The 26,558-nt window shown below is 37.1% G+C and overlaps 1 protein-coding gene across 1 annotated transcript in view; it reads left to right on the top strand.

Moving 5' to 3' along the window:
* The window catches only part of GUCY1B1 (guanylate cyclase 1 soluble subunit beta 1), a 41,887-nt gene extending 27,466 nt beyond the window's left edge, over positions 1 to 14,421 (top strand). The window contains exons 6-14 of the mRNA XM_074541174.1: positions 2,659 to 2,889; positions 3,277 to 3,393; positions 4,219 to 4,352; positions 5,036 to 5,233; positions 6,872 to 7,109; positions 7,960 to 8,100; positions 9,238 to 9,392; positions 9,708 to 9,834; positions 13,107 to 14,421. Of these exons, the coding sequence (XP_074397275.1) occupies positions 2,659 to 2,889; positions 3,277 to 3,393; positions 4,219 to 4,352; positions 5,036 to 5,233; positions 6,872 to 7,109; positions 7,960 to 8,100; positions 9,238 to 9,392; positions 9,708 to 9,834; positions 13,107 to 13,130 (1,365 nt within the window). The 3' untranslated portion in view covers positions 13,131 to 14,421. The remainder of the gene's footprint in view (positions 1 to 2,658; positions 2,890 to 3,276; positions 3,394 to 4,218; positions 4,353 to 5,035; positions 5,234 to 6,871; positions 7,110 to 7,959; positions 8,101 to 9,237; positions 9,393 to 9,707; positions 9,835 to 13,106) is intronic.
* The last annotated feature ends 12,137 nt before the right edge of the window (positions 14,422 to 26,558 follow it).

The following is a 26,558-nucleotide window of genomic DNA, read 5'->3' on the forward strand; positions in this document are numbered from 1 at the left end:
GCCATGTCCACAGCATATCATGTTTACCAGGAATGTGCTGCTGGCGCTATGTCTGTCTTGTAGGTCTGACACATGTCCATGTGTTTGGCCTGGTGTTCATTTGCTGTACTAGCATGTTGCACTAATAGAGAAGGCATTTCTAGATGTCCTGGAGTCTGGTCAAAAATAGTGTTTCAAATGAACTTGAAGATGCATGGGAAATTTGCAGCTTTTCACTGTTACTGGCACAGTTCTAATCTGTAAAGGTTAGGAAAACATGTGTGAGGACTGACTTTGTCACTGTGTGAGCTTGTCGGATCTGCAGAGGGTCATGGCTCAAACTAGCTAGATGTCTGGAAGCATGTAGTAGTTCTATTTTTATAGGTAGTTTTCTTAATCTAAGCCTGAGTTTTGTTCACTGATGCATCATTCATTTATAATAGATGAAATAAAATGGGAAGTTATTAAAAGCAACCTGTTAAATGCTGCATTGTAGCAGGAAAAAGTCTGTAAGTACAAGTTGTTAATAGAATACTAGTGTGCAGGGACTAAGGTGGCTATAGGGAGATAATCTATCTGGAAGATGATGTGTTGTTAGTATGAACATTTCCTTAAAAATTATTAGCTTCTATAAAATCACCTTTGCTGAATTAAGAAGGTTTTTATCCAAAATATGCAGGGTTTTTTTTTTCCATTTGTGGCAAGAGCAACACTTTAAGATCCAAGACTGGAAATAATCTGGAAGCGTAGATCAGTTGTAGAGATAAATTTTCAAAGTTTTGAAAAGGTTTCTGTGTGTAATCTCAGCTATCTCTGGCCACAATAATGGTACTGTTAAAATAAAACCTGTGAGAGTATGCATGAATGATAGAAAGTAAGAGCTAAGACTCTTGACTGCCATCTGATAATCTTCAATATGACCTCAGTGTCTCACAATTTCAGGGATAATGATTTAAAAGGAAGATGTGGAAAACCTTTAAATTCTGAATTCAGAGGAAAACTAGGTGTTCATCTACTATGTTCCATTCTCCTAGACAAACCCACTTAATATGTTCTCCTCAGATGACCACCATTGATTTATTCTGAGGCTTATTCCTTCTTAGGCCATAATTTCCCACTTATCTTTGTCATACACTGAGATGTGGATTACCAGTACAGTTTTTGCGGCAGTTAGGTTTTCTCATCATCAACATTTGAATTTATTTGTACATGCAGCTTTGGGTACCTACATTAGCTGGTAAATTTAGTAGGCTGATCTTTCTCTGAGTTACTTACATGAGCAGTAGAAAGAGGAGAATAATGCAGCACACAGCTATAGAGCACCTAAATCGGGCTCATGCTCTAAACTGTCCTCCTGAAAAGCCTCTTTCCTTCAAATGAGTAGTCAATTTATAGATGAAAGAACTCTGCCACCTTAAATTAATCATCATGTAACAGTAAAATACTGTTTTGTTGTTTTACGCTCCTCCATTTGTTTAGGAACAAAAAAAGGCATCAGCACTCTCTAGCCCATCAAGTACTATTTTTGGCAGTTTTGGAGATCAAATATTTAATAAACTTAACATCTTAGGGATCAGTTGCAGTGTTTGTGCATATCTGTTCTGTTTTCAAATTGTAACTGTTAATCTCTGTGGTTAAGACTATGTGTAAAGGGCAAAATCAGGATGCTTTAGAAATTTTAAGAAATCTTTTTTTTTGCTTCAGTGACTTTAGGATCAGAGTCAACATGAAAGTAGAATCAGGTGGAACATGTTCCAGAAAAAAGCTGTTAAACAATACTATGTAAATAGAATTGTTCTTTCCCAATCATTAAGTGTAATTAAATTTGAAAAGAGGTGAATTTGGCTTCTCAGGGTAAATGATGTTATTCTAGTAGTTATTACCTTAAATTATATTGCCATACATGACTCTCGCTGCAAATAAACTAATCCCTATTAATTTCATATTTTTTACTAACTTTGAGTAAAATTACTGAAGAGTGTAATGCTGTGTTAAGGACACCTTTTTGATATTCCACTGATGTAGATGATTCTAGTTTTGCTGTCATTTCCTTTAATGTGGAATACAGCCCAGAGAAGATTGCTTTTAGTTTTGTCTGTTGGCTCTGATCTTGCAGTCTGCTGGAATGTATAGGGACTGTATATCCTAACGTGTTCCATCCACTTTCCTTCTTGCTGTCAGTGACACATCCACCCTCTTAGCACTGTTTAGTCATCACTAAACAGTCGGCACTATTTGCTGTTGTGTTATAGGCCTTGCAAACATCTTTGATCAAAATAAGGATTATGGGGTTCTGTGGGATTCAAAGCTCACACAGGTTCATTTCAGGGGAAGGGGCCACCCTATTTTCTGGCAAGAAAAAAAATCAAGTACAACCTGAGCCTTGACTCCTCATTTCAGGATTTGCATTTCACTCAGGCTTAATAAATTGTATTTGGGTGATCTTCACTATGTTGCTCTTGTAGAGAGCAACTGTGGCTAAGCAAAGGCATAATTATTCACCTGTAATTACAAAGACTGTGAAATCACAAATTCTTACTAGAATATGGTATTTTTCAAGATGTCAGTATAATTCTTGATATCTTTCTCCTCTAAATACATTCCTGTCTCCATAGTAGCACTCCAGTTACTATTGAGTAGCAGAGTTTTCAGTTTTTCATATTTTCTCAATTTCTCTAGGTTATTCAACAGAGAAATGAGGAGTGTGACCACATTCAATTTTTAATTGAAGAAAAAGAGTCTAAAGAAGAGGACTACTATGAGGACCTTGACAGATTTGAGGAAAACGGTACCCAAGAGTCTCGCATCAGTCCCTACACTTTCTGCAAGGCATTTCCTTTCCACATCATATTTGACAGAGATCTGGTGGTCACACAGTGTGGCAATGCTATATACAGAGTCCTTCCACAGGTTAGATGATTCTTATGCATGGATAGCCATAGAAAATTCATAGTGATAGATGCTTCACAGGTTAATTATAAAGATGAATAAAACAGATTTAGGATTCTCTGTCTAAACAGCATTCCAATGTAACTGTATAATATTTACTAAATTGTGCTTTTCTTGTTAGGACTTGAAAATAACCTAATTCTACAACAGCTTTGTTCCTTATGGTCATGTCCATATGCAGTAAGAGAATAATTTAAAAACTTTGTTATTCAATGAAGAGATGCATAAATTCTCTTCTATTTGCTATTGTCATCTAATAAAATGGAATATAATTACTCTATGTATATTTTTATTATAAAGCGTAACACTTGGGGTTTTTTTCCTCTTTTCTGTTTTTTAATATTGTAGCTGCAGCCAGGAAATTGCAGTCTGCTGTCAGTTTTCTCCTTGGTCCGGCCTCATATTGATATTAGCTTCCATGGGATCCTCTCCCATATCAATACAGTCTTCGTACTGAGGACTAAGGTAACTAGAGAATATTTTCCCTGTTTTTCTTTAAGGATGTGTGCTTTGGAGAGATAAGAAGTGCAGAAAGCTCAGATGTCTTCAGAGAAAATTCTCTGTAGTATGCTCAAACCTATTTGAGTCTTGAGCCAAGAGAGAGTCACAGGTATGAATTTGTGAATAGCTGTTAAGCAGAGTGTTTTATAGGACTGGTGAAGTAAACACACTTCATGTCTCATGCTTTCTCTGCAAGGTGCCAGTCTAGTTTATGGTGTTGTATCACAGCAAATGTAGAGAGGTAATTACATTTACTTTATTTCATAAGAGTGTGGGAGACAAATATGAAATGTGTTCTTGCTTGGACTCCTATGTTCATACAAAGGTCTGTGTCCTGTTCTCTAAAGAGGGCAGGAGACAAGGTGTGTGATATGAGCAGATGCAGTGTGTAGAGTAATGCCTACTACATCAAGGACCCTGTTTATTTAAAGAAAACTGTACCTGAGGGAAACCAGGATGATTTCTTAGAGATGATCTCAGGCACAGGTAGAACTTCACAGAACAGGCAATGCTATTGTCAAAACTATTGTTAAGGAGCAATGTGGAAAACAATGAGTTACAAACATGAATGTAAAGAAAGATACCATGCTTTGTGTCTTCAAGGTAGCAAAACGTAATATTAAAATACAGACGGTGCATGGTGTTCAAACGAGAAGTTAATCAGGGCTTAGTGTAAGCTGTAAGTCTATTCCAAATATTCTGACTGCCTTTGTACTGAATGCATGTACAGACTAGGCCTGGTACATAACACACCATTGCCCTTACACAGTGGTGGCTTTTCATCACCAGGAGGGGCTGTTGGATGTGGAAAAGTTGGAGTGCGAAGATGAACTGACTGGCACAGAAATCAGCTGCCTACGCCTGAAAGGGCAAATGATCTACTTGCCTGAAGCAGACAGCATTCTCTTTCTTTGTTCACCAAGGTACTTCAAACCTAGAGAGTTCTATGATATTGATTTTCATTTTACAATGACTAATTTTAAGAACACTTATGAGAGTAGTGCTACAGAGACTAATTGGTTCAAGTATTGATTTAATTGGTTTTGATGTGTTTATAGAAAAAGAGGTAGGAGCATTTAAGCATTGGAACTTGACTGAGTATTAAATAGTCAGTATAAACATTGGCTTGCTCTTGCCCAGTTTGTACAAAAGGTTATTCCTCATATTACTTTTTTTTTTTTAGCAAGTTTTGTTTTTACTCAGAGAATGCTAAGAAATGTGACAATGATTTGGTTTTCTATGTGGATTCGTGTATTTTTGCAGTAGTTTAAATGTAATAGATTGGTGATAAAAAAGTGGTTGGAATAGAGGATTGAATGGAAAGATTCTTTACATAACCTCACTTTGTGTGCTGAAGTACATGCATTTGATATGCTCATGGAACTCTTTGTGAGAATTCTGTATTTAAACACAAAAATCAAGTGCTGTGGGTTAAAATGGATGATCACAAATAAGGTTTTCCTAGAATATGTTGTACAGCTCATCACAATTTCAGAAGCTTCATCTTTCTACTGTTATTTGGCAGACTGCTGTTTATTTGAGTTTTAAATGCTCCTTTGTCAAGTTTCATTTTACCCATATTAGTGTATATTTCTCTGCTTTGCAGTGTGATGAACTTGGATGATTTAACGAGGAGAGGTTTATATCTGAGTGATATCCCACTACATGATGCCACCCGTGATCTGGTTCTTTTGGGAGAGCAGTTCCGAGAGGAATACAAACTGACCCAGGAGCTTGAGATCCTCACTGACCGACTGCAGCACACTCTGCGTGCACTGGAGGATGAAAAGAAAAAGACAGACACGTGAGAACCAAATCCCAATTTTGGGCTGAAACACTCAGAGCAATATATTATTTATAGCTGCCTTCTTTAAAGAATAACAGAATCTTGTAAGGAATATCAGAGATAATCAGGACTGGTAATTTTGGAGTCGAGAAAGAACATTTAATAGGGTATTTCTTTATTTAGATTGTCAAATGTCACCCACAGTCTAGTCCATTATATGCCTAGATGTTTTGATGGCTCCCTCCCTGACAAGAAAAGTTATAAAAAAGGAACTGACAATTCATTTTTACTTGTGAATTACCTAAAATTTTGGAATCTTACATGCAGTCACTGTAATGAAGGTGAATTTGATGAATGCCCGAGTGCTGTTATTTGACAGAGTTCAGTAAACCAACTTTTGTCTTTCTGGCACCGGATAATAGAACAGAAAAACATATCTTGAAAGCAGTTTGTGTAATGCTGAAACTTGGGAATAGCTTAATGCTATGAATTTGATGTAGTAGTTACTTGTAGAAATGAATTTGGGTTTATCTAGATATATGTACGTAAAAATAACACATAAGTAAGTGTGCATTGGGCCCCAAATACTGTACTACAGGTAACTATAAAGTCAGTTTCAAAAGTCATTAGTCTGTGGCATTTCAGCTCAATGACTGGCAAATTAAAAAAAAGCTTTTGCAAAAAGTAGCATGGAGTTCATGATTGACTTTTATTTATAAAACACAGTCCCATCTCTGTATTAATTCTATTGACAGATACGTTTTTTCTGTAATGGAGTAATGGAAATTATTTTAAAAATACTTGAAAGGGATGGACAGGAGAACCAGAGAAAACAAAGCCTAAGAAGTATTTTTTCTCTTTATTCCTGTTGGCTTACTTTATAAAGTCATTTTATCTTCAGGAATTCTTGCCTTCATGGCAGCTGCTGGAACAGATAGTGTCACTTATTGTGTGATGTGCCAAAAGTATTCACTAATTATAACTCAAGTAGTGAACTTGCCAAAAATGCAACTAATGAGGGATTGTGAAGGAGGCTGTGGACAAAATGACTTTCAAGATTTGTGAAAAAGTCAGAGAGGGAAAAGGACCTTAAGATAGGAGTTAGATAGTTGAAGGAAGACACATAAGAATAGGGTGAAGGTCTGTATGTGTGATTTGTAATATGAACAAGTGTTAATACATCATATAGACTATTCAAAAGATACTCTAGACCCTAAAACCAGCATGCTCAACAGAGAGCAAGCATTTAGAAATGCATGAGTTAATCAGAGACAGAAAACCGTTTGATCTCTTCATAGTCTTTTTTGCAGTTTTTATGGTTCTGTGAGAAAAACCATGTTATGAGCTGAGGATGTGGCAGAAAGAAGTAAAAAGAATCCTAGACACTACTAACAAATCATGTCAGAAGAATTAATAATACATGTCTCATTTTGTTGATAATTTAGATGTATACTAATGTGTTCTAAATAGTATGATCACTTCCTGTTTTCCAAATAACATATTCTTCAGTAAGCACCTTTTCTATTGCTTGTTGATGGTGGGAGAATGTTATAAACCCTGTGGGTGTAGGAATTTAATATATGAAGAGTGCTGCTGTAAACAGCTTTCTCCAGATTCTCTTTTTTCACTTTTGCCTTTCTTTCCTTGCCTGTGTAGGTTGCTGTACTCTGTTCTGCCACCCTCAGTGGCAAATGAGCTGAGGCACAAACGCCCTGTGCCAGCCAAGCGCTATGACAACGTCACCATTCTCTTCAGTGGCATTGTGGGCTTCAATGCCTTTTGTAGCAAGCATGCCTCTGGAGAGGGAGCCATGAAAATTGTCAATCTTTTAAATGATCTTTACACAAGATTTGATATTCTGACTGATTCACGAAGGAATCCATTTGTTTATAAGGTAAGCATAAGATTTTTGAAGAATCTAACCTGTTGCTTTTCTATAATTTGCTATGATGTCATTCTTTTCCAATCTTCTTGGATTTTAGGCTTTAAATAAAAAACAACTTATGTTCTCAGTCTGAACTGTTTTATCTAATATTAGATAGCTACAGAAGAGTATTTTGGTTATCTCTAAATGTCTGAAGGAACATAAAGTGCTAAGTTCTCATCATGATTTCTGCAGTCACCCATTAGGTGGACATATAAATGTACTTCCACATTTAGCTGATGTGAACTCATACAAGCCATTTGTGGTTCTTCTGACCTTGTGCTTTAAGTTTTTCTGTTCTATTCCTGGGTCTTCTAATTGTAAATTATGACTTACTATTCAGTTACTCAATGTGAATTTCATGCCTTCATTCACTTCAGGAGTGAGGTGTAGTTGCAAATGTGGCTGGTAGCAGGAAGGTACAGAGATAGATATATATGCATCCCATAAATATGCATATGTGTTTGCTTGTGTGTTTATATCTATGAGGTTCATTCCTAGGTCTTGCTAGAACTGAATTTTGTGTCCTGTACCATGTGAATTAAGAGTGTGAGTCAGAACAAACATAGAGCATAGCTTCATTCAGAAGACACCAGAAGAGAGAATGAAGTTTACACAATCACAGTCATTGTAAGTTGCAACATTGTGAGTTTATGATAAATCCCCTTCAATAACAAGCAGAGATGACAGTAATTAGGGTGATTTGAATGAAAGGGAAAGGGAACTCTTTTAGAGGAGAAGCAGTCTTGAAGCACTACATCAATTCTAGTACTCTAAAAACCATAATAATGAAGTAATTGAAAAATATCTATCTTGATAGGTGGAAACAGTCGGGGACAAGTATATGACAGTGAGTGGTCTACCAGAGCCCTGCATGCACCATGCACGATCTATCTGCCACCTTGCTTTGGATATGATGGAAATTGCAGGCCAAGTTCAAGTAGATGGTGAGCCTGTACAGGTTAGTAAATGAGGGCTTGAATGAAAACTCATTCTCTGACAGCATGGTAGTGTTTTGAAATAAGATAATGCTCTAGTCACAGTCCGTGCAGGGGATGGGCCTTGTTATTGTTAGATTTTGAGACTGATATATACAAATAATATGAGAAGTCACGTGTAGCTGTGACATGTCCAGTTCCCAGACCTTAAAATGCTTATTATGCTTTAAAAGGTAAAGGACTCATTTAAGTCCACACCATTTATGTCTGTTTTCTGATAATTTCAATATAATCAGTGAATTCCTATTGTGCATCAAGTGTAGTCTCTTGGGTCTTCTTCAACTCAAGGAGCAGAAAAATAATATTTCCTCCCTGATATTTTTCATCACACCTCAGATCCTCATGTCAGAATGAGACATTATTGCATTAGAAAGAGAATTACAGTGTCATAGACAGGTACAGCAATGATTACTGACACCACTGTATATTAGTGGAATTTCACTCATTGTGGGACTTTCTGGAGATGTTGTAGCACTGATACAGAACTGGGCAAGCAGCATTGATTGTCCTCATCAGAAGTCTGTGAGCAGAAAATGATTGAGTGCAGTGCATATTTCTATTTACATGAATGCTGCTGTTCTATCACCTAGCTCAGAGCTGTGTACTTCAGCTGTGTACTTCAGCTTTGGGGCTTTACAGTAACTGTAATGTGCTACTAGAATGAGCTTCTCCAAACCTCTGTCCTATCTCTTGACCTTCTGAATACAAAATACCGTGATTTTTCCTTTGAGAAACATCTTTTTTCTTGACCCATGCCTTCCTTTTCTGCACCTTCTGAGCAGTCGTTAAGCACAGACCTGCAGAGTATGCCTCTCTGCTCACCGCTTTATTTTCACAGTACATAATTACAGCAGGGTGGATGCTGGAAAATTACAGAGTTTGATTGTTCATGTGGAAGGCAGAGGCATGACACTGTACTAAAGATAAAAAACAAAGAAGTTATAAAACCCACAAAATGCAAGGCTTTGAAGAAGCAGGAGTAGCATTTTGGGAAAATAAACTCTAGTAGATACGAGTGGCATGTTGCCTGTGTTTAGTCAGAGGCATCAGATTAATTATGTTACTTTTGAATATTGAGACTTAATTTTTTCTCTCTAAAGATAACCATAGGAATCCATACTGGTGAGGTAGTCACAGGTGTCATAGGTCAAAGGATGCCACGGTACTGTCTCTTTGGAAATACAGTCAATCTTACAAGCAGAACAGAAACTACTGGAGAAAAGGGAAAGATCAATGTCTCTGAATATACTTACAGGTGAGTGATGTACTATTTTTATTGGTATTGGCATCTTAAAATAAATCACTTTGTCAGCATACCATAAACGTTTTTTGGAGTTGAAAGTGACAGTCCTCATGCAACCATTATTTAAGTCTGTGACTTCTCTTGGATCTGTATGGCAAACTGCATTATGGTACACAGTTACTGGTCTGCAAGTATAATAGTGATGTAGAGATGGAGTTGAATCTTTTGATAGTCTGCTCACATACATGTAGCATGTTTAATATATTGCATAGTGTGTGGCATGCATGCAAAGTCCATTCATTTACATGTTTTCTCTTTCAATTTCAGGTGTCTTATGACACCAGAAAATTCAGATCCTCAGTTCCACCTGGAGTACAGAGGTCCAGTTTCTATGAAGGGCAAAAAAGAACCAATGCAGGTTTGGTTTTTGTCCAGAAAGAGTACAGAGACAGAGGTATGAGTAACTGGAGTGTAATTTTGTTTTTTTCCAAACATAAACATTAAAAATTTAATCTAAACCATGGAGATACATTTACATTTGCAAAACCAAATGTTCCACAGAAAAAAATGATGACTTTTGTGCAACACTCTTTCATTAACACATTTATTATCTTGACAGTACTTGAAAATACTTGATTATTTGTCTTTGCAGTTTGTGCAGTTCCTGAAAGAGTACTTTTGATTTCAAAAAGTCCTTGAGGGAATGCCAAGTGTTTAAATATTTATATCTCCCTCTTACAGATTTCTGCACTGTACTAGATTTTGCAATATAATGTCGGTTTCTGTTTAGCTGACATGTCTGGTTACCAGCACTTCAAAATTTGCCATTTGCTTTCTTGCAGTGAGTGAAAAAATGTGCTTTCAAATCTTTAGGCAATAGTCAAGCAACTGTTTGCAAGCAGGTTCACACCTGATGTGTGTGGTGGTCTCTTAACTCCAGATGGCCCCTGCTTGTTCAGACACTGCTGCATGGCAGAGGTCCTGCTTTAGAAATACACAGGGTGTAAACTAGTTTTTGTAAATGACATATCAGCCTAAGTTGTCTTCTCAAAATGAGGTGGGGTAGAGCTCTTCAAGAACTGAGGGACCTTTAAGCTTATGTCTCAGTTTCAGAATTCTGGGCATGTATTATCCAGAATTTCAGTAAAAGCCAATGAGATCTAGACTGAAAGTGTGGTACAGACTTAGACAATGAGGCTACAGTATGCCAGCTGCTTTGCCATAGCTGAGCAGGTGCATACAATCCATCCAATATGTCAACAGGAAGAAAAAAAAAGATAAAAGTAATTTACATAGCTTGAATTTTGCCCTGAAGCAATATAAAAGGAATGAGTTTTCTACTATGTATTTAAACTTAAAAACACCCTTGACTAAAATAATGAAAGTCATCAGTCACCTTGGCTGAAATAATTCTTGTAAGTCAGAGGAAATTAATTATGTGTCTGAATGCTCATGTACTTCTGAAAGTGTAATTTAGGCTCTTAAACTGTTTAGGCTTTTTAGGAGATCTAATCCAGATTTATTACCACTGGTACCCAAGTATATGAATATTGACTTTTTAATGGTAACTCCCAGTATTAACCCTCTGTACTTTAGCTCTGCATTTTCATTCTGTATTTGAATTTATATTATTTACAATTATATTGTGGATGCCACTTTTGAGAATACTTTTCTATTCTTATTCTACAGTAAGATAACTTCGCATGGCTACCATTATTTAAAATCTGTATTTAAAATACATTTTAATTAAACACCTTTCACTTTTTTTCTGCCTTATAAATGTCCTATCATTTGTTTCAAGACACATTATAATTTTAAATGTAAATTTTAGAGAGTTACTGAGTCAGATGAGTATTTTCCTTGTTTTAGCCTAACATATCTTTAGTATGAAAGGTTCAGGTAGTTTAAGACTGAGAGATATTGAACAACAGGTGGTTTTGTTAATCCTCACAGCAGTCCTGAGAGACACTTGCTGATACTATTATCCAGTAATGGAGCTTTGTAGAGGGACACATGGGGGCAGGAATAAACCTGACTGAGAAATATTGTGAGCCTGATTTTCAGGAGCATTTAGGACTCACAGTTTAAGCACACTGAAAAAGCCTTTCTAATTTTGTTAGTTTTTATTAATTCTGAAATTCAGATAGAGATGTAATTCTTAGAGACAGAAGGACTTCTCCCAAGACAGGTATCTCTTCTAAATTGTACTAAGTTTGGGAGCATAGGAGAATAGAAATATACACTGATGTGGTGAACTGATAATCATTTTGTCAGAAGTGATTTTGAAAAGTGAAAGAATATGTTCCTCTAACCTTTTGATTCTTTTCCACTGCCTGCACAATTTCTTACGTCCATACACAAAAAATGCACAAAATTTTATTCCTGTAAGATTATCTGAACTATTTCTCCTGTGAACATACTCTTCATGTTTTTTTCTGGCACTTTATAGACTGTGCATAATTGCTTTAAACCAAAAGCAAAAATCAGATAACCATCTTTATGTTTGATCACTTTAAAGTAATCACTTTGCTTTATGCACACATGTAGTCTTGGTTTCCTTTCCAGAATTTTTTGCAGAATGCTAATGTATTATTTTGTGCAGTGCTGTTTATTGTTATGTACAGGGGGACTGTAGATGACAATAAATAAGAGCATGTTTAAATATATTCAGAAACTATATGGTAAACTTCCTGAAAGATCACTGCAGGATATTGCAAGAAGTGGCATATAGAAGCAAGCATGAAAATGTTTCTTGAATCATCCTGAAGACACTTCTGCTAATTATGCTTTTACTGTGAAGTTTTCTACCTGCAGTATCTTCAGTCTAGGATTGATGCACATTAGTGATGTGTTTTTCTTTTCATTATATTCAGTGGAGAGTTATTAACTCAGCATTTCATATCTATCAGCATATTTTACTCTGAAGACCAGTAATAAGAACATGGTGAGGAAAAAGGACAAAATGTTCACAGATGCCATAAGAGATGTGAAAACAAAGCTAAAAATACACTGTTTCTGTACTGGGCCAGTAGAAAATGATAGGGTTGAAGCAGTTCAGCATGCCTCAGATTTGATTCCTGGGTTGATTTCTGTAATATCAGTCCCCATGAGCAGCAGTTACTTCTTAGAAAGACCTAATTTATAAAAATAAGTGTTGGTTTGGAGTGCTGCTCCTTCACCTTTTTTCTCTAATATCTCTTCCATGATACCAGTACAGCACTAAGTAGAATTGCAACAGAAATACAAATACAACAAAGCAACTGTGACAAATTAATCACTTTGCATCTGCTTGTTTGCGTAAGATTAATTATTGCTGGCTTCATTATTTTAACAGAGGTTCAGCTGAAGTTTCTTGAGAAACAGATTTGTTGTAAAAAATAAATCTTGCCAAGAGCTTCAGATGTATGACTGCAATTTTACTCCCTCTCCAGTTTTTAATATCTTTCTCTTCTGCCCTGTTCCCACATTACTGGTGGGAACAAATTGAAATATCTCAGGCAGAGCTGGTAGTTCACCAGGACATGTAGGAATTGTTTCATTCCTACATACAATACATATGGAAGAAATACATGCATTACATATGCGTTTTTGGGTTTTTTTTAGTTTTTACTATTTACTGATACTGGTTGCAAGTTGTAAAATGTATTTTGTCACTGCATTAACCCACCATGTTGTTGCTTCAAAGAAAATTCCTTACTTCTCAAATTCTGTTTGCATGCTCTCAAGGAAACAAAGCAAGATGCTTTCTGAGCTGAGGGAAGAGGAAGAGGATGCTGAATGTGGTGCAATGCTGTCTCCAAGTAGGGTGCAGGCAGTAAGGTTATGTTATGGATGTTCTTTCACATTATATCTCCCATTGCCATGTGCAATACCATTGTCTTTGCCCTACTCCTGAATTCATACTTACCATTTTTCTCCAGGCTTGCTTGCTAATTTTTTGTCCTTATTGTTTGGTTATACCTCTGCTATGAGCATGTATTTCAAGCTTTCCTTTTTTTGATATGCATTTTTGCATGTCTGTCATGTGACCATTCCTACCACCAGATAATATTGAATGAAACCATGTAGTATGCACGCCACAGCTAACCACTTCAATCTGATGCTTCACATCTTCATCTTCATCTCTGAAGTACTGTGGTTATGTGAATTGATGATATTTCTTGAAAGATAGGTATTTCAGTTGATAGGCAGGACAGTGAACCTAAGGAATTATATTAAAAAAAAAAACTTAAAGCAGCATTATGAAAATTATTGCATATATGGTATCACATTTAATTCTGCTATTACCATGCTTCTCATTCATTTTGTGAATAACACTTGATGCTCTGTAAACTCCTGGTTAAAAAAAGGTTTCTCATGTGATATCATCCTGCATTTTCCCTTTGTGGACACTGTAAACATCTTCTGTATTGGGAGGGGGCAGCTGTTTTTCTGATACTGCCATTTGAAGCATGTGCCAATGTACTTCTACTGAAATGCTGTTCACTTGCAATGTATTTCTCATTGATTTATATAAACTAAATTAAATTGTCATATTAGTAATAGATTGCTGGACAATTTTAGACAACTCATAGTGCATTGATTCTCATCTGATGTAGCCCCTGGAGTTGGAAGGCATGCTGCTGGTACATGGTTGATACAGTTGCCTTTTGGTTTGGTCTCTCTAATTTCAGAAATGATCTTATTTTATTCCTTGAGAGGACCTGGTAATATTCTAGGCATCATGACATAATTAAGGGATGTAAAGCTTGGGAAGGGTCATAGTGTGTTTCATCATATGACACAGTTAGTAAAAGTGGACAAGTTTTCAGATGCATAGACCTTCCATAACTTTAATATATAGTGCATTTTTATGTGAATAGTATCTGTTCTTATCTGACTGATCATTTCTGAATATTTGCATTATAAAATAGAATAGTGCAATTACCTTGTGTATAAAAATTGTCTATATCTAGTATATCTTATTAGCACAGAATATATATGTATAAATGTTTCATGTTAATGTGCAAAAGAAATTGCAATAAATTATTTTTTCCACGGACTTCTAGAAATCTTGTGATTTTCTTTTGGCAGAAAACTTTATTTCGTTGCTTGATACAAAAAAAAGTATTTTCTCCATTCCATAATTTGCAGTTCATATTTAAATAAATTGTTGAGGCATTGTTCCAGTGTTTGCAAATGTCCAAATGTCTCACATATTCACGTTAATGGATCACATACTCAAATTAAAGTAGTGTTCAGAATGTTGAGGTTGATGCTTCAAAAACAGTAGATGAGGTGACAAAAATTTATAAAACCTTCATTTGAAACCCTTGGGCAGTATTTAACAATCAAACATTATAGCTGTATGATTGAGCAGGAGGTGCATTAGCAATCCAAGCTTTAGGAATGGGAAATCAAGGGAGGAAACCTCATATTTTCTTCTGCATCATCTCACTGCTGGACAGCAACACACCCCAAGACATCATCAGAGGTTGCCCTCTCTCAGATAGGTCCACAGCAGCAATGTGGACTGATCAAGTTGTTCAAGCTTACAAAAACTTTATGGTGCCTTTGAAAGACATGGAATTTGTGACAGCTGTGGTTGTATATTGATATAACTCATATGCAAATGGTTCTGAAGAAAATGAAGTTCTGTATCACACTTTAAGCTGGTGGAAGATGGCATGCCAGAAAACTTAAATAATGCTCTGGGTTTATATTGTATCTTCTTAATAATTTCAAAATATTAAAGCTCCCATTAAGCTACCTTGTAACATAACATTTAAAGCTTATGGGAGCTTTAAAATTTTGAAATTTCTTAAAGCATAGAATAATAACTCATATTGTGTTCATGTAAGAGGTTTTTATCTCAGTACAGTTTGGGCACTTAGCCACTTCTGTTACTAAAACTGATCTCCACTTAAATGTTGCATTCAACTACTAAATGTACCATTTGGTTAAATATTACTCTCAGTTAACAGTTAAACATTTCTGCAGGTATTTAGTTCTTTTATGTGTGTTCTACTGCCTCTTTTATTTAACTATAATGATTTGCTTTTTCAATAGAGGCTCTCTAGCTAAAACATGAGGCAGAGTAATAATCAAAGTCTGTTTCAAAGGTCTTTATAAATGTATTTTATTCTGGTATTTTTTGTTTAAAATAGAAAAACTAGAACAAGGAGAAAAAAGGGGAGATCAGCCACAAAACTGCAAATTATGGAATGCTTAGTTGTTTGGAATCTCCTGGATCTTATGCATTCCTGTGAAATCAGACAGGCAAGGGAAAATGATTTTCAGTGGTGTTTGTGCTTTGACTGTGCAGGGGGCTCTGTGCCTCTACTGCTGTCATAAAGTGGGCACTGCAGTTGGCTTCCAAACTGCTGGGCCAGTCCTTGGTAGGAGCAACCTCTGGGGACATAACTTCATGTTTGATTTTTTTTTTAACAGAATGATAAACAATGGATGAGATACTCATTTGGATATCTGCTTACAGGATTATCGCAAAAATGTCTTTAGTGAAAGGGTAGTCAGGCACTGGAACGGGCTGCCCTAGCATGTGGTGGAATCACCATCCCTGGAAGTGTTCAAAAGGCAAATAGAGGCAGCACTTGGGAATGTGGTTTAGCAGTGAACACAGCAGTGCTAAGTTAACAGTTGGACTTGATGGTCTTAAGAGTTGTTTTCCAAACCAGGATTCTCTGTAAAGGCAATCCTCCAGGAGGGACACATGAAGACAAAACTGATAAGGTTATGTGAGATTTTTTTTTTTTATTACTTGGTTACAGTGTTTGAGATGGTAGTGCAAATATATCTGATTGGTTCCAAGCTCACTTTTGAAAGACAATCATAGGCACAAGAAGGAAACAGGATGGGATGTGCTAGCATCTGATATGAATGGGTGGTGCTGGAGGCCCCAGAACCTTTGCTTTGAACAAACCTCTAGTAAAATCTAAAGCTAATCAATGAGTGAGCTGCAGGCAGTTGTGCACTACAATGTACATTCTTGTACTCTGCAATGTCTATGGCCCTGTCAGCAACACCTCTCTCCATGGAGCCAGAGAAAGGTCTGAGGCATCTGTATCCTAAAATGTGTTTTTCATTCACCATGTAGACAGGTCAACACTTTACTGTATTGTCACAAACTGTAAAATGGTTATTCCATGCATTTCTAGAGCCATCACATACTATTAAAAAAAAAAAGTTGGGTCATGAGATTCTAGCACTGTGAAAACTTGAAGAGAATGTAGTATTCATGTACTCTAGGCAGTCAGCATACTGGTTCAAATGGGATGTTTTGGGCAATTATAAATTAATTCTGCCAGTCACTGTGTTGGCTTATCATAGCAGAAGTAAAGGGAAGTGACTGGACTTATAGTCCTGTTTTATTTTAACAAGGTTTTATTTCTCATTATAACAGGATCCTTTCTTTCCTGGATACAGTCTGAAACTCTTGTTATTTCATGCACCGACCTGACCATGGGAAGGGGAGCAAGTAATGAGCTAGTAAACAAAGCTGTGCTAATGTAACTGCAAAAAAACCCCATAAACACAAAAACAACAAAAAACCCCAAAACCAGAATAAAACAAAAAAAAGAACAAAAAGAGGTTCCATTCCCCAATCCATAGCTGCACGTATAGGAAGCACTGAGTTTTTTTCTACTGTCTGTCTGACTTTGGGTGAGACTTTGGAAAAACTGCAACAACACATGCTGTCTCTACCAATTAATTCTTTGTTATTAACAGGAAAAGGCTAATGTTCAGTTTCATCATAATCAACGGGTCTTTTTGCCAATATAACTGTTTGGAGATAATTACAAGAGTGGAATGTGAAAACAATATTTTGATTATTATTCTGGGATGAAGATGTGGGATCTCTGTTTGTAAGGGTTTTGTCCCAGACTGTTTCCCACATGCAGCATTCACATTGGCATTGTTTTCCAGAGGTGATTACCTAATACAGATTTAACACCACAGAGCAGCTGTGCTTTCAAGTTTAGCAGTTTTGTGGGCTGAGGCTCTATCTGTTTGTATGCTAGGCAGCTCTGGCAGGAACCTGTGTGCCTTTTTGTATTGTGGGTTGTCAGGGTCATTCTGGCCTTTAACAACTGATTTTACACTTTGATAAATGTGGTGTCCTGTCTAGTGCTCTAAAAACTGACTTGTGATTAAAATGACAGAACTTAGCTGAGCCCCAGCAAACCGCTAAAAATGTTCACACTTCCTAGCAGGTGTTAATCATAATCCTGAACTGGAGACCAATTAAGCCAGTAGTCCTTGAGCCTTTGTTTAAAAATAAAACCAAATAATACCTCCCACAAAAACGAAAAGTTCATAGTTTTCAGATAAGGAGTAAAACTGAGTTCAGTATTGCTGTCGTCAGCCCCTGTGTCAGTGTGAGCACAGTGCTGTAATGCAGTGTATGAAAAATAAACCACTTTCATAAATCACACTGAAATATGCAGTGTATTAGGTGAAGAAATGGACATCTATTTCTTACAAGTCCTAAATACTGGGTCTAACGTTCCTGGAAAGAAAATACAGCTCGTTATGCCTGTTATTTTCAGATATTTTGTGCAAGTCAACTTAATAAATGTAAGCTTTCCTACACAAAGTGTTCAGAAACAACCTATTTAAAAAAACCAAAAACCCTTATATAAGGAGATTGAAGTGTAAGTATTCTTTTTCCACAGAGGGCATAGTGAAGCATTCAGAGCTTCAACTACCTGTACAAGAAATCCAAGCCCCACTTTCTGTCACATTATATATGCGATTCTGGGCAATTTTGTAATGATCTAGAGGATAAGAAACTTGCCCACAAAATAAGGATTCATACCTTTTCACACAGTCATTCCCACATCATCCTACACTTCAGGCTTCATAGATACCATGTGTATATACACAGACACACATATTTGAGTGCTGCATGCTCTTGCATAGAGTATAATGAGTGGTGTACAGACTGCAAGTTCTAAAGTTGGCAGCTGTTGGAAGAATTTGCTTTCCTGAAGTTCTCAATTCTCCAAAGGAACACCATGGAAATAACTACTGTGCTGCTTTCATCACTGGAAGAAAAGAAAGATCAATTTTGTTTATACAGATAAGTATTTGGTTTTGAAAGCAATTGCTTCTTTCCATTGTGCATTTTATAAGTCTGAAAGGAGAGGCTATCTGTGCAAAAAGGCTGGGGTTAATGATAACATTTCTATCTTTATGAATGACTCAATCTCAGTTTTTCACTTGAACCTTATTTTCCAAACCATGCTGCATGGCTGTCAAGGAGCACTGTCCATCCTTTTAGTTCATTGGTTTTGTTTTTACTAAGTGCTAAATTTTCACCTTACTCTTGACTGCCCCTGGCACCCTGAAGAAAATCAAAAGCCTTTTCCTTCTTGACTGCTGACTCTGCTTTGGACTTCAGAAGTCAGTCCAATATTTGTGGTTGTTTCATCTATTACTGGTGCTATTGATGCTACCCAAACCCCATACATCATGTAGCTCATTAGATTTTAGTTCAGGAATACACAAATCAAATGTTGTGTCTCTGATGGATGTATCAGTACTTTGAATTGGAACATCGCTCATGTGTAAAAGCAGGTAACATAAGCTACAATTTTATATGAAGATATAATATTCCAACATCTAACATAAGACACAGTTACAATGGCACGGATCTTTGGTAACATTTTGGTAAGGATTATGTAACAACAGTGTTGTTCAAGAAAAGAAGTTCAACTTTGCCCAAGCAGAACCCAGCATTCCTATAGCTGCATTTACATGAGGCTCTTAGAAGGAAAGCATCCTACAAATAACTTAAAGTTGTTCCATCATAGGAGGTCATATTTGTGAGATAGTTTGTTTAAACTATTTAAAAATTACAAGGCAAAGATGCTGCATTGACAGGTCTTTCTAAACATTCAAATTCTTCATTCATGTGTAGTTTCTCATACAAAGATTTTTGGGTTATTTCTGTTTGCATTACTGATTTTATTGTCCCCATGAATGTGAAGGCCCATGGCAGTTGTAACACTGCTGCAAAAAAAAAATTTATCTGGTCTGTTAATTAAGTATTTGAAAGAACTTGTCAGCACTTTAGGACTAGCTTCTGTTGTAGAGTACTCACTTTTCTGATAGGACTTCCTGCTGACCTACAGTGTCACTCCTGATGCAGAGTAGGCCATTTTACACATCTCTTTCTGTTCCTTATGTTCATTTTCTCTACAGCTCTCTGGTAAATACACAGGAAAATTTCTGTTGAGACAAGTGCTACTGAAAGTGTCTCTGAATTGAAGGCAGGAATAAAAGTACTTGCAAATCAGGAAGAACTAATATATTATTTCCAGGCTGTTGCTTATACCTGGAGTATGCCAAAATTCCCTGCATCTGCTTTTATTCTGTTCTGCAGCCTTCAAGCTACTTCCATTGTTAATTATGAGGATGCGGACTGGAAGGACTGATGTTAAAGTCTTTGCTTCTTTCCTTCATCTGTTTCTGTAACATTTCCCCTTCTATGCATCTCAGTTATGCAGATTTGAACTTTGGGTTGCATTTATCAGAGCTGTTTTACTTGCTCAGTCAATGCTTAAAAACATTCACAGGTCATTAGAGTTTCTAATTGCAGTCACTAGGTCAGGTTGGAACATCTCCTGCTCCTAAACAAAAAACAAGCAGGAAAGCTCCCTGCTTGTGGAAAAACAAAAAGCAGCTTTATTCTGGCTGATACACAAGTGGATGAATTCTATCAGTGCACAGCTTGGTGCAAAAAAAATTAGTAGTAATCAGTGGAAAAGGATTCTGAGTGGAAAATTAGGCTGTGAAAGGAATAGTCCCCACCCACCAGCACACAGATTAGTCAGGCAATAAATTTAAGCACTGCCAAGGCTTTTTCAACTCTGCTTCTTTCCTTCCTGCAGGGGCAGGTGGAGCAGATAATCAGGAGGGTGAAGAAAAGGAGATTTGTTGCTTCCCGAGCACCAGGCCTCATTTGGGCTTCTCTTCTTGTCTGGACACTTGCACAAGCAGCAGCATTTGGGATGCACCTGCCTTGCCCTGGAGCAGAGGCAGTGAGGCTCTCTGGGTGCAGGGGACCTGGGTAAGGTGCTGGAGACCCAAGACCTTGCTGAGGACTTTATCTTCCATCAGCATCCAGAGAAACAACAGTACCAGGCAATGTTGCTCCTTTTCCACTTTTAACAAGAAAAGGAGGGACAGAATTTGGGCACTAAGATTCTGTAAGCATGGCCAAAATAGATGTTTTGGCTTATGGATCTGAGAGCTGCCTGCCATCTGTTTTCTGTTCTGCTGTCCTTCACCTCCTTAGGGCAAATACTCATCTATTGATGCATGTGAAGTGTGCATTCATTTTAATTACCAAGTCCTGTATATGCTTTATTTCATCAACCTGCTCTTAGTAATAAAAAACCAAATGCATGCATTCAGAATACATGCTAGAAATCCATTTCACTTGTAGCTTTCTCAGCAGGAGAGCCATTCTGTTCAGCTGATTGCTGAGCAATCTCAGAAATTAACCCTCAACCTCTTTCTGCTGATTATTTAAAGGTAAAATGCTTTTGAGTAACATAGTATTTATAAATTAAGATGGGGAGACTGGAAAAAAAAAGTAGTCAAACTTTGTCCCTGATGTAATCCTGGAGAATTTTGCTAGCTTTAACCACTATTGTATAGTTTGTTGTTAATGACATTCATATCGATAAGTAGCTATTGCATATTTTCATTACAGGGCATCCTGGGTCTGATCTTGATATCATGTAAACTACTGATCACTTTGTGGACTTGTTTATATTCTTTATTAAGGCAAAAATGTCAGAATTATGCAGCTGAATTCAGAACTATATTTTTTGACTTTACACTGTGGGAATGTGTTGAGTGTTTTATGTAGGGGTTAATTAATGGAGCTTAAGAGCTGAATTCCATTGCTGGGTGCACATTCAGTAGAAGATTATACCTTTAGAAGGTTTATTTCCTGTTGGGCATTATGAAAGACACAGAGGTTGAGAAAGCAAAAGTCTAGCATTTCCCTTAGCACAGCAACTGTTTGAATCCTCAACTCTCCTGATTTTCCTTAGAGATATGAGCTATACCATCATGAGAAATTCTCTCTTCTTCAATTGGAACCTACTCCTTCCTCTTCCCTAAAGAGATGGTTTTCACTCTTGGATGCATCTTTGGAATTGATTACCATTACTAATTTGCTAAAAATGTTCTTGATTTCCAGACAGAGTTTTCTGGCAATATTTTCTTATTGGCTTATTGTACTAAAAACCTCCTATGGAGTCTGTAGAAACTGGCAATGCCAGCCAGTGGGATTTCAGCCATGTGTCAGCAATAAAGAATAAATAGATTGTTTCCAAATATAGATGTAAACCTCATAATGCAGTATTTGCAAGTGTCACCAGCAGAGCCTACGTGGGTGAGTATTTTCTGGAGCAAACCCAAAGATGTCATCAAAGCAACTGGGTGACAGGAAGTTGCTCTGTCCACATAACTCAAAAGCATTGTTTCTCCACCCTTCTTCATACACCAGGTACAAAACCTCTTTGCCTTCACAAGGGAGGCTCGGGAAAAGTCATGTCTATCACACGACAGTGCTCTTGCTGTTCTCTGCTTGCTATTGAGGCCATTTGTTTTGAGACATTTAAATTTTCTGCGCAATAAGTAAGAATGAGAGAAAAGGTAGTTACCATTGCCTGCCTAACCACACTTTCTTATGTGACCATGTAAAGTGGCTTCCCAAACACACATGTGCTTGAATTGAGGAGAAAACCAGGTGCCTTACAGTTTTCTTTGGAGCAGGGTCTGTGAGGTACTTCACACAGCAGAGTCCTTGTCTGAACTGGAATACTGGGAAAAAAAAAACAAGGAGCAACTTACACTTGAGGAAAAATGAACTCTCTAAAATCTGGTGCTGTAATGCACTCTATGACTTCACTTCTCTCAGGTATTTTTTTTAGAATTATGTAGGTCTCTTAGTAACAGTATGGACTTTAAAAAAATTTTTCCTCCTACTTGTTACTGTTTGCTTGACTTCCATGTTTAAACAGTGAGCAGCTTCTTATAATTAGTTTTAAAACAGACTTTTGTGATGTTTCTCCAGTTAAACAGGGCTTTTTTTCTCATACCTAGTTTGTTTCATGTATGAGATTGTTTGCCATTTTTATTCATACATTGCTTAGATGTTTGGAGTAAAACAGCCTCAGAAAATTCCACTTATTCAGATTGCAGGAGAAGATGAAGATGTGATGCAGCACTTCCAGACTAGAGCATGTGCAATCTATAAGTGAAGTGAACAGTATATTTACGTGGGCATGGTCTGAAGTTGTTGGCATTTTAAGGCTGGAAAATTTCTGCTGAACTCTGGATCAAAGTGTGTAGCATGTAATATGAGTCCTACACAATGGGGCTAGAAACGTTTAGGTGCAATTCAGGATTAAACATGTAGCAGGCCAGGTGACCAACAGGAAAATATTCCTGGGCTAGTCCTATTAGGGAGGATTCACAGTAGGCTTTCTAAGTTTTGATGTTCTCTTTGTATTTCCTGTACACAAAGACCTGTTGGTTACCCCAGGCAAAAGGGTTATATTAAAATTCTTAGCTAAAGTTATTGGGAGTATCAGTTACGGAAACTGCATAAGAAATGAGTCATTGTTGTGGGAGGCATATGGGTTCAGTTGAAAAACACCAGAAGAAAATTTTCATTTTTAATGAACTGTTTTTGCATGTTCTGTGGTGTGTGTGCAGCCCTGACAAACCCACGTTTTTTACAGCTTGTGCATGAGAGCATTCCTTGTTGTAACTGTTCCTATTTCTTATCTTCAGCTGATACACAGTGTGTCAGGGGTGTAGCAGGAATGGTCAAGTGTCTAATCATCAATCCTGCCTTGCACACCTGTTTGCCAAGTTCTTAAATAGGTAGAATGAGATAAGGGAACTCAATGCTGTGCTGAGATTTGAGATCCACAAGGGACACAACCTGTGTTTATTTAGTGTTCATCTCTTTAACTCAAAATGACTGGCTAAGGGAAGAGTGGCTTTGAGTGTCACAAAATAGGCAGAAATACTAACAAATATGGGCTATCAGCCTTTCCATTAAGGACCTTTAAGTGTACTGGAAGTGGTACTAAATTTTCTAAAGCTCAGGGTTATTTCTTTGAAAGTAACCCCCAAGAATTAGGAAGGCAAAACTAGATATGCATTTAAGCAGGCTTCCTGTTGCAAAATGACATTCTTCTCTGGAGATAGAAGTGTTCTAGAATTTCACACGAGAAAGAATAGCTGCATGTGTGAACCTCTTTCTCCTAGTTTTGTGGAAGTAGTTCTGATCCCAAAAGATGCTAAAAAATACTCAAACCAAAAACCACAAAACCCCACCATCTTGGGCATTTCTGTCCTGAGACAAGAGATGCGTGGGTGTTCCCTGTTTAAACATCAATTGTGTGTGTAGTGGGAAGAGCCATTTGGAAGTTTTTGTGTTCTAAAGAAGCTTTCCTTCTTGTGGTGACTGCTTTCAGTGAGGAGTGAACAGAGGTGAGCATCTCCTGCTGGATGAAGGGACAGAGTGCAAGAGGGTTAACAGCGCAGGATGGCCATAAGCAACATGAACAAGATGTGATGCTAACCCTGGATCTGCAGCAGTACCCTCACCATACAGAATTTATCATTTATAACCCTGTCATGTTTCAACGTTGCACAAGTAATTAATATGGTACGAAGTTGGAAATATTTCCTGTATCCTGAGTTTATTGAGCATGCTGACTGCCAACACAAAAATGTGTTTAACTCTGGATACAGTTAGTATGACAAGCTGTACTAATGTTTATAGCCTAATAAGGGATACTCACTTCTGTGTACAGAAGTATGAAGTTCTGGAAGTGCTTCATACTTTGAGAGACAGTGTGAGTGAAACAATATGGTTTATGTTGGTCTGGGAGGTTTTAGAATTGCATGATCATGTTTGGATTTCCAAAATACTGAACAACTGTGAGGCAATGTTTATTTGTAAGAAACTTGGCTTTCATGCTGACATGAGTACTACTCAGGTGAGGAAGAGTTCTTTTCTGAAGGTTTGCCAGCACGAGATTCACACACAGTGCAATCACTTGTAATTGGGGTAGGGTGTAGGCACAGCTAACTGCCTTCAAACTTGAGTGATTATATAGGGAAATAATCCTCCTCCCCCTCCTCATAGTTTCAGCTTAAAGTAGTTGGTGAGGATAATTATTTTACCTTAACCAACACTTTCTTAAGCAACATTAGATCAGCTGGCATGTTTAAGCTCCTTAAGAAATGCTTTGGTAGGTTATTTTGATGCAGAGTGGGGATGGCTGTGTACTTTTTTTGTTTGTTTTCCTCAGAAATCCATCTAAACATAGTGCTGCAAAGATGATGTCTCTTAAATAATGGCAGGTCTAATTAATGGCAGGTTTGTCAGGAGCTCCTTTGAAATATTTCCCCAGCTGATATCTCATTAACCAGAGGGAAACAATCTGACTTCAGCTACTCTGAGAAATTCTCCAAGAAGTGCTGAGGAATCAACTGTGCAAGAGGAGCCTTGTGAACAGCAGCCTAAGGTAAGTGAGGCATCTACTGGTGAAATGTTGCAGTGAATTCATCTACGCCATGAGAGTCTGCTCCAAATCCTTCTGTACATGCCGTTCTGTACATTCTACATTTTGCTGTGCCAAATAAGCAAGTGCCAGACCTGTTTCCTGAACTCTGGGAAAAAATAAAATTTTTTCTTGAATAATTCCTTACTTTCTAGCACTCCTTTAGAGATGGCTGCCATGTACATTGCAATAGTAGTATTGTGAGACAGTTAGAAAAAGGGAAATGAGCTAAAAAACTTGTCAAAAGGTGTGATTCATGTCTTTAGCTATCCCCAACTTTCCCCCATCCCATTCTCTGATGGAAAGTTCTCTGATAGTATCAAGTCTGTCTTCCTCATACCAGGAACTCAGGTGAAAATGAATACTATGTATAAATAATACTCTATGTATAAACAATACTCTATGAAAAATACTTATAAAATTCATAAGTGAATGTGACACCACTCTATAAAATCCAGAGCTCCCAAACACAGGTCATTATCCATGTAACTAAATTTCTTTCCTTGGTTCTTCAGAAAATGTATGCAAGAGTCTGAGATTCTCTACAGCATTAAAGTTTAATGGCTTCTACAGAATGCATTCTAAAATGTATTTTTAATTTTTTTTTACAAAATTCTATATTGCACGTTAGAAAAAGACTTGAGAGAAGCTTAAGGGAGCTATTCCAATCATATAAACTAATTTCTTTGTTAAGACTACCATTTTAGAATCAATTGCTATGGGAAAAGCTTGCCAGTATGTTTTCTTGGAGCATGGATGTGCGCTTGTGAAAAGGAAAACTGAATAAATAAGCGACAAAGTCATGCTAAAGTAGGAGATGATCTGATCAAACTGTTAAAATACCCTGCTTCTGCTGTCATTACAAATATGACATTGTCACCCAGTCAGTAAAGCCAGACATTTTCTTTAACACTTTTTAAAATCCTATTGCCATAATAGAGGAGTAGTCATACATCAAAATACAAAAGCACCCTTACTTCTGCTCTGCTGCACAGCACACTTGCTAAATTTAGCTGTGCTGGGGAATCAATTGCTTTATATAATCTTATCACAAACCATTGCTGAAAAAAAACCCCATCCAAGTCTGTCACTTGACCTTGGGCAAAACAAGTCTTTGTGCCTTCTTCAGAACTCCTTCTGCCACGTGTGTTAAAAGAATCTGTAACCAAGCTGTGATTTCAGCTGTCCTTGTCCAAAGTCAGTGGTGTAAGCAAAAGTCATTTTAGTCTTGTTAAACAAAGCAAAGATTTCAGTACATTCCCTTTCTGGGAACTGGTGCTTTTTTGGCTGATTTTTTAGCATGTTCTGTGCCTCCTTTCACGTGAACCTTTGGACAGAAACAATACCAGTTTTGTTTTCTTTTGCCCTTACAATACTAATGTTATTTTATTCAGCTCTTATTAATAGAAGCAAACAAAACAAATCATTGTGATTGATAGCTACAAAACACTTTGATCTCTGAAATACAAGGTGTGCTTGATCACTGTGTTTAAACTTTACCCTGCTTTTCTTTTTTTCCATAAGTCAGATAATACCTGGTTTCTACTTCCAAACCTATAATTTCTTTTGGCTCGAG

This window comes from Zonotrichia albicollis, chromosome 5 (assembly GCF_047830755.1).
Source record: "Zonotrichia albicollis isolate bZonAlb1 chromosome 5, bZonAlb1.hap1, whole genome shotgun sequence".
NCBI lineage: Eukaryota > Metazoa > Chordata > Aves > Passeriformes > Passerellidae > Zonotrichia > Zonotrichia albicollis.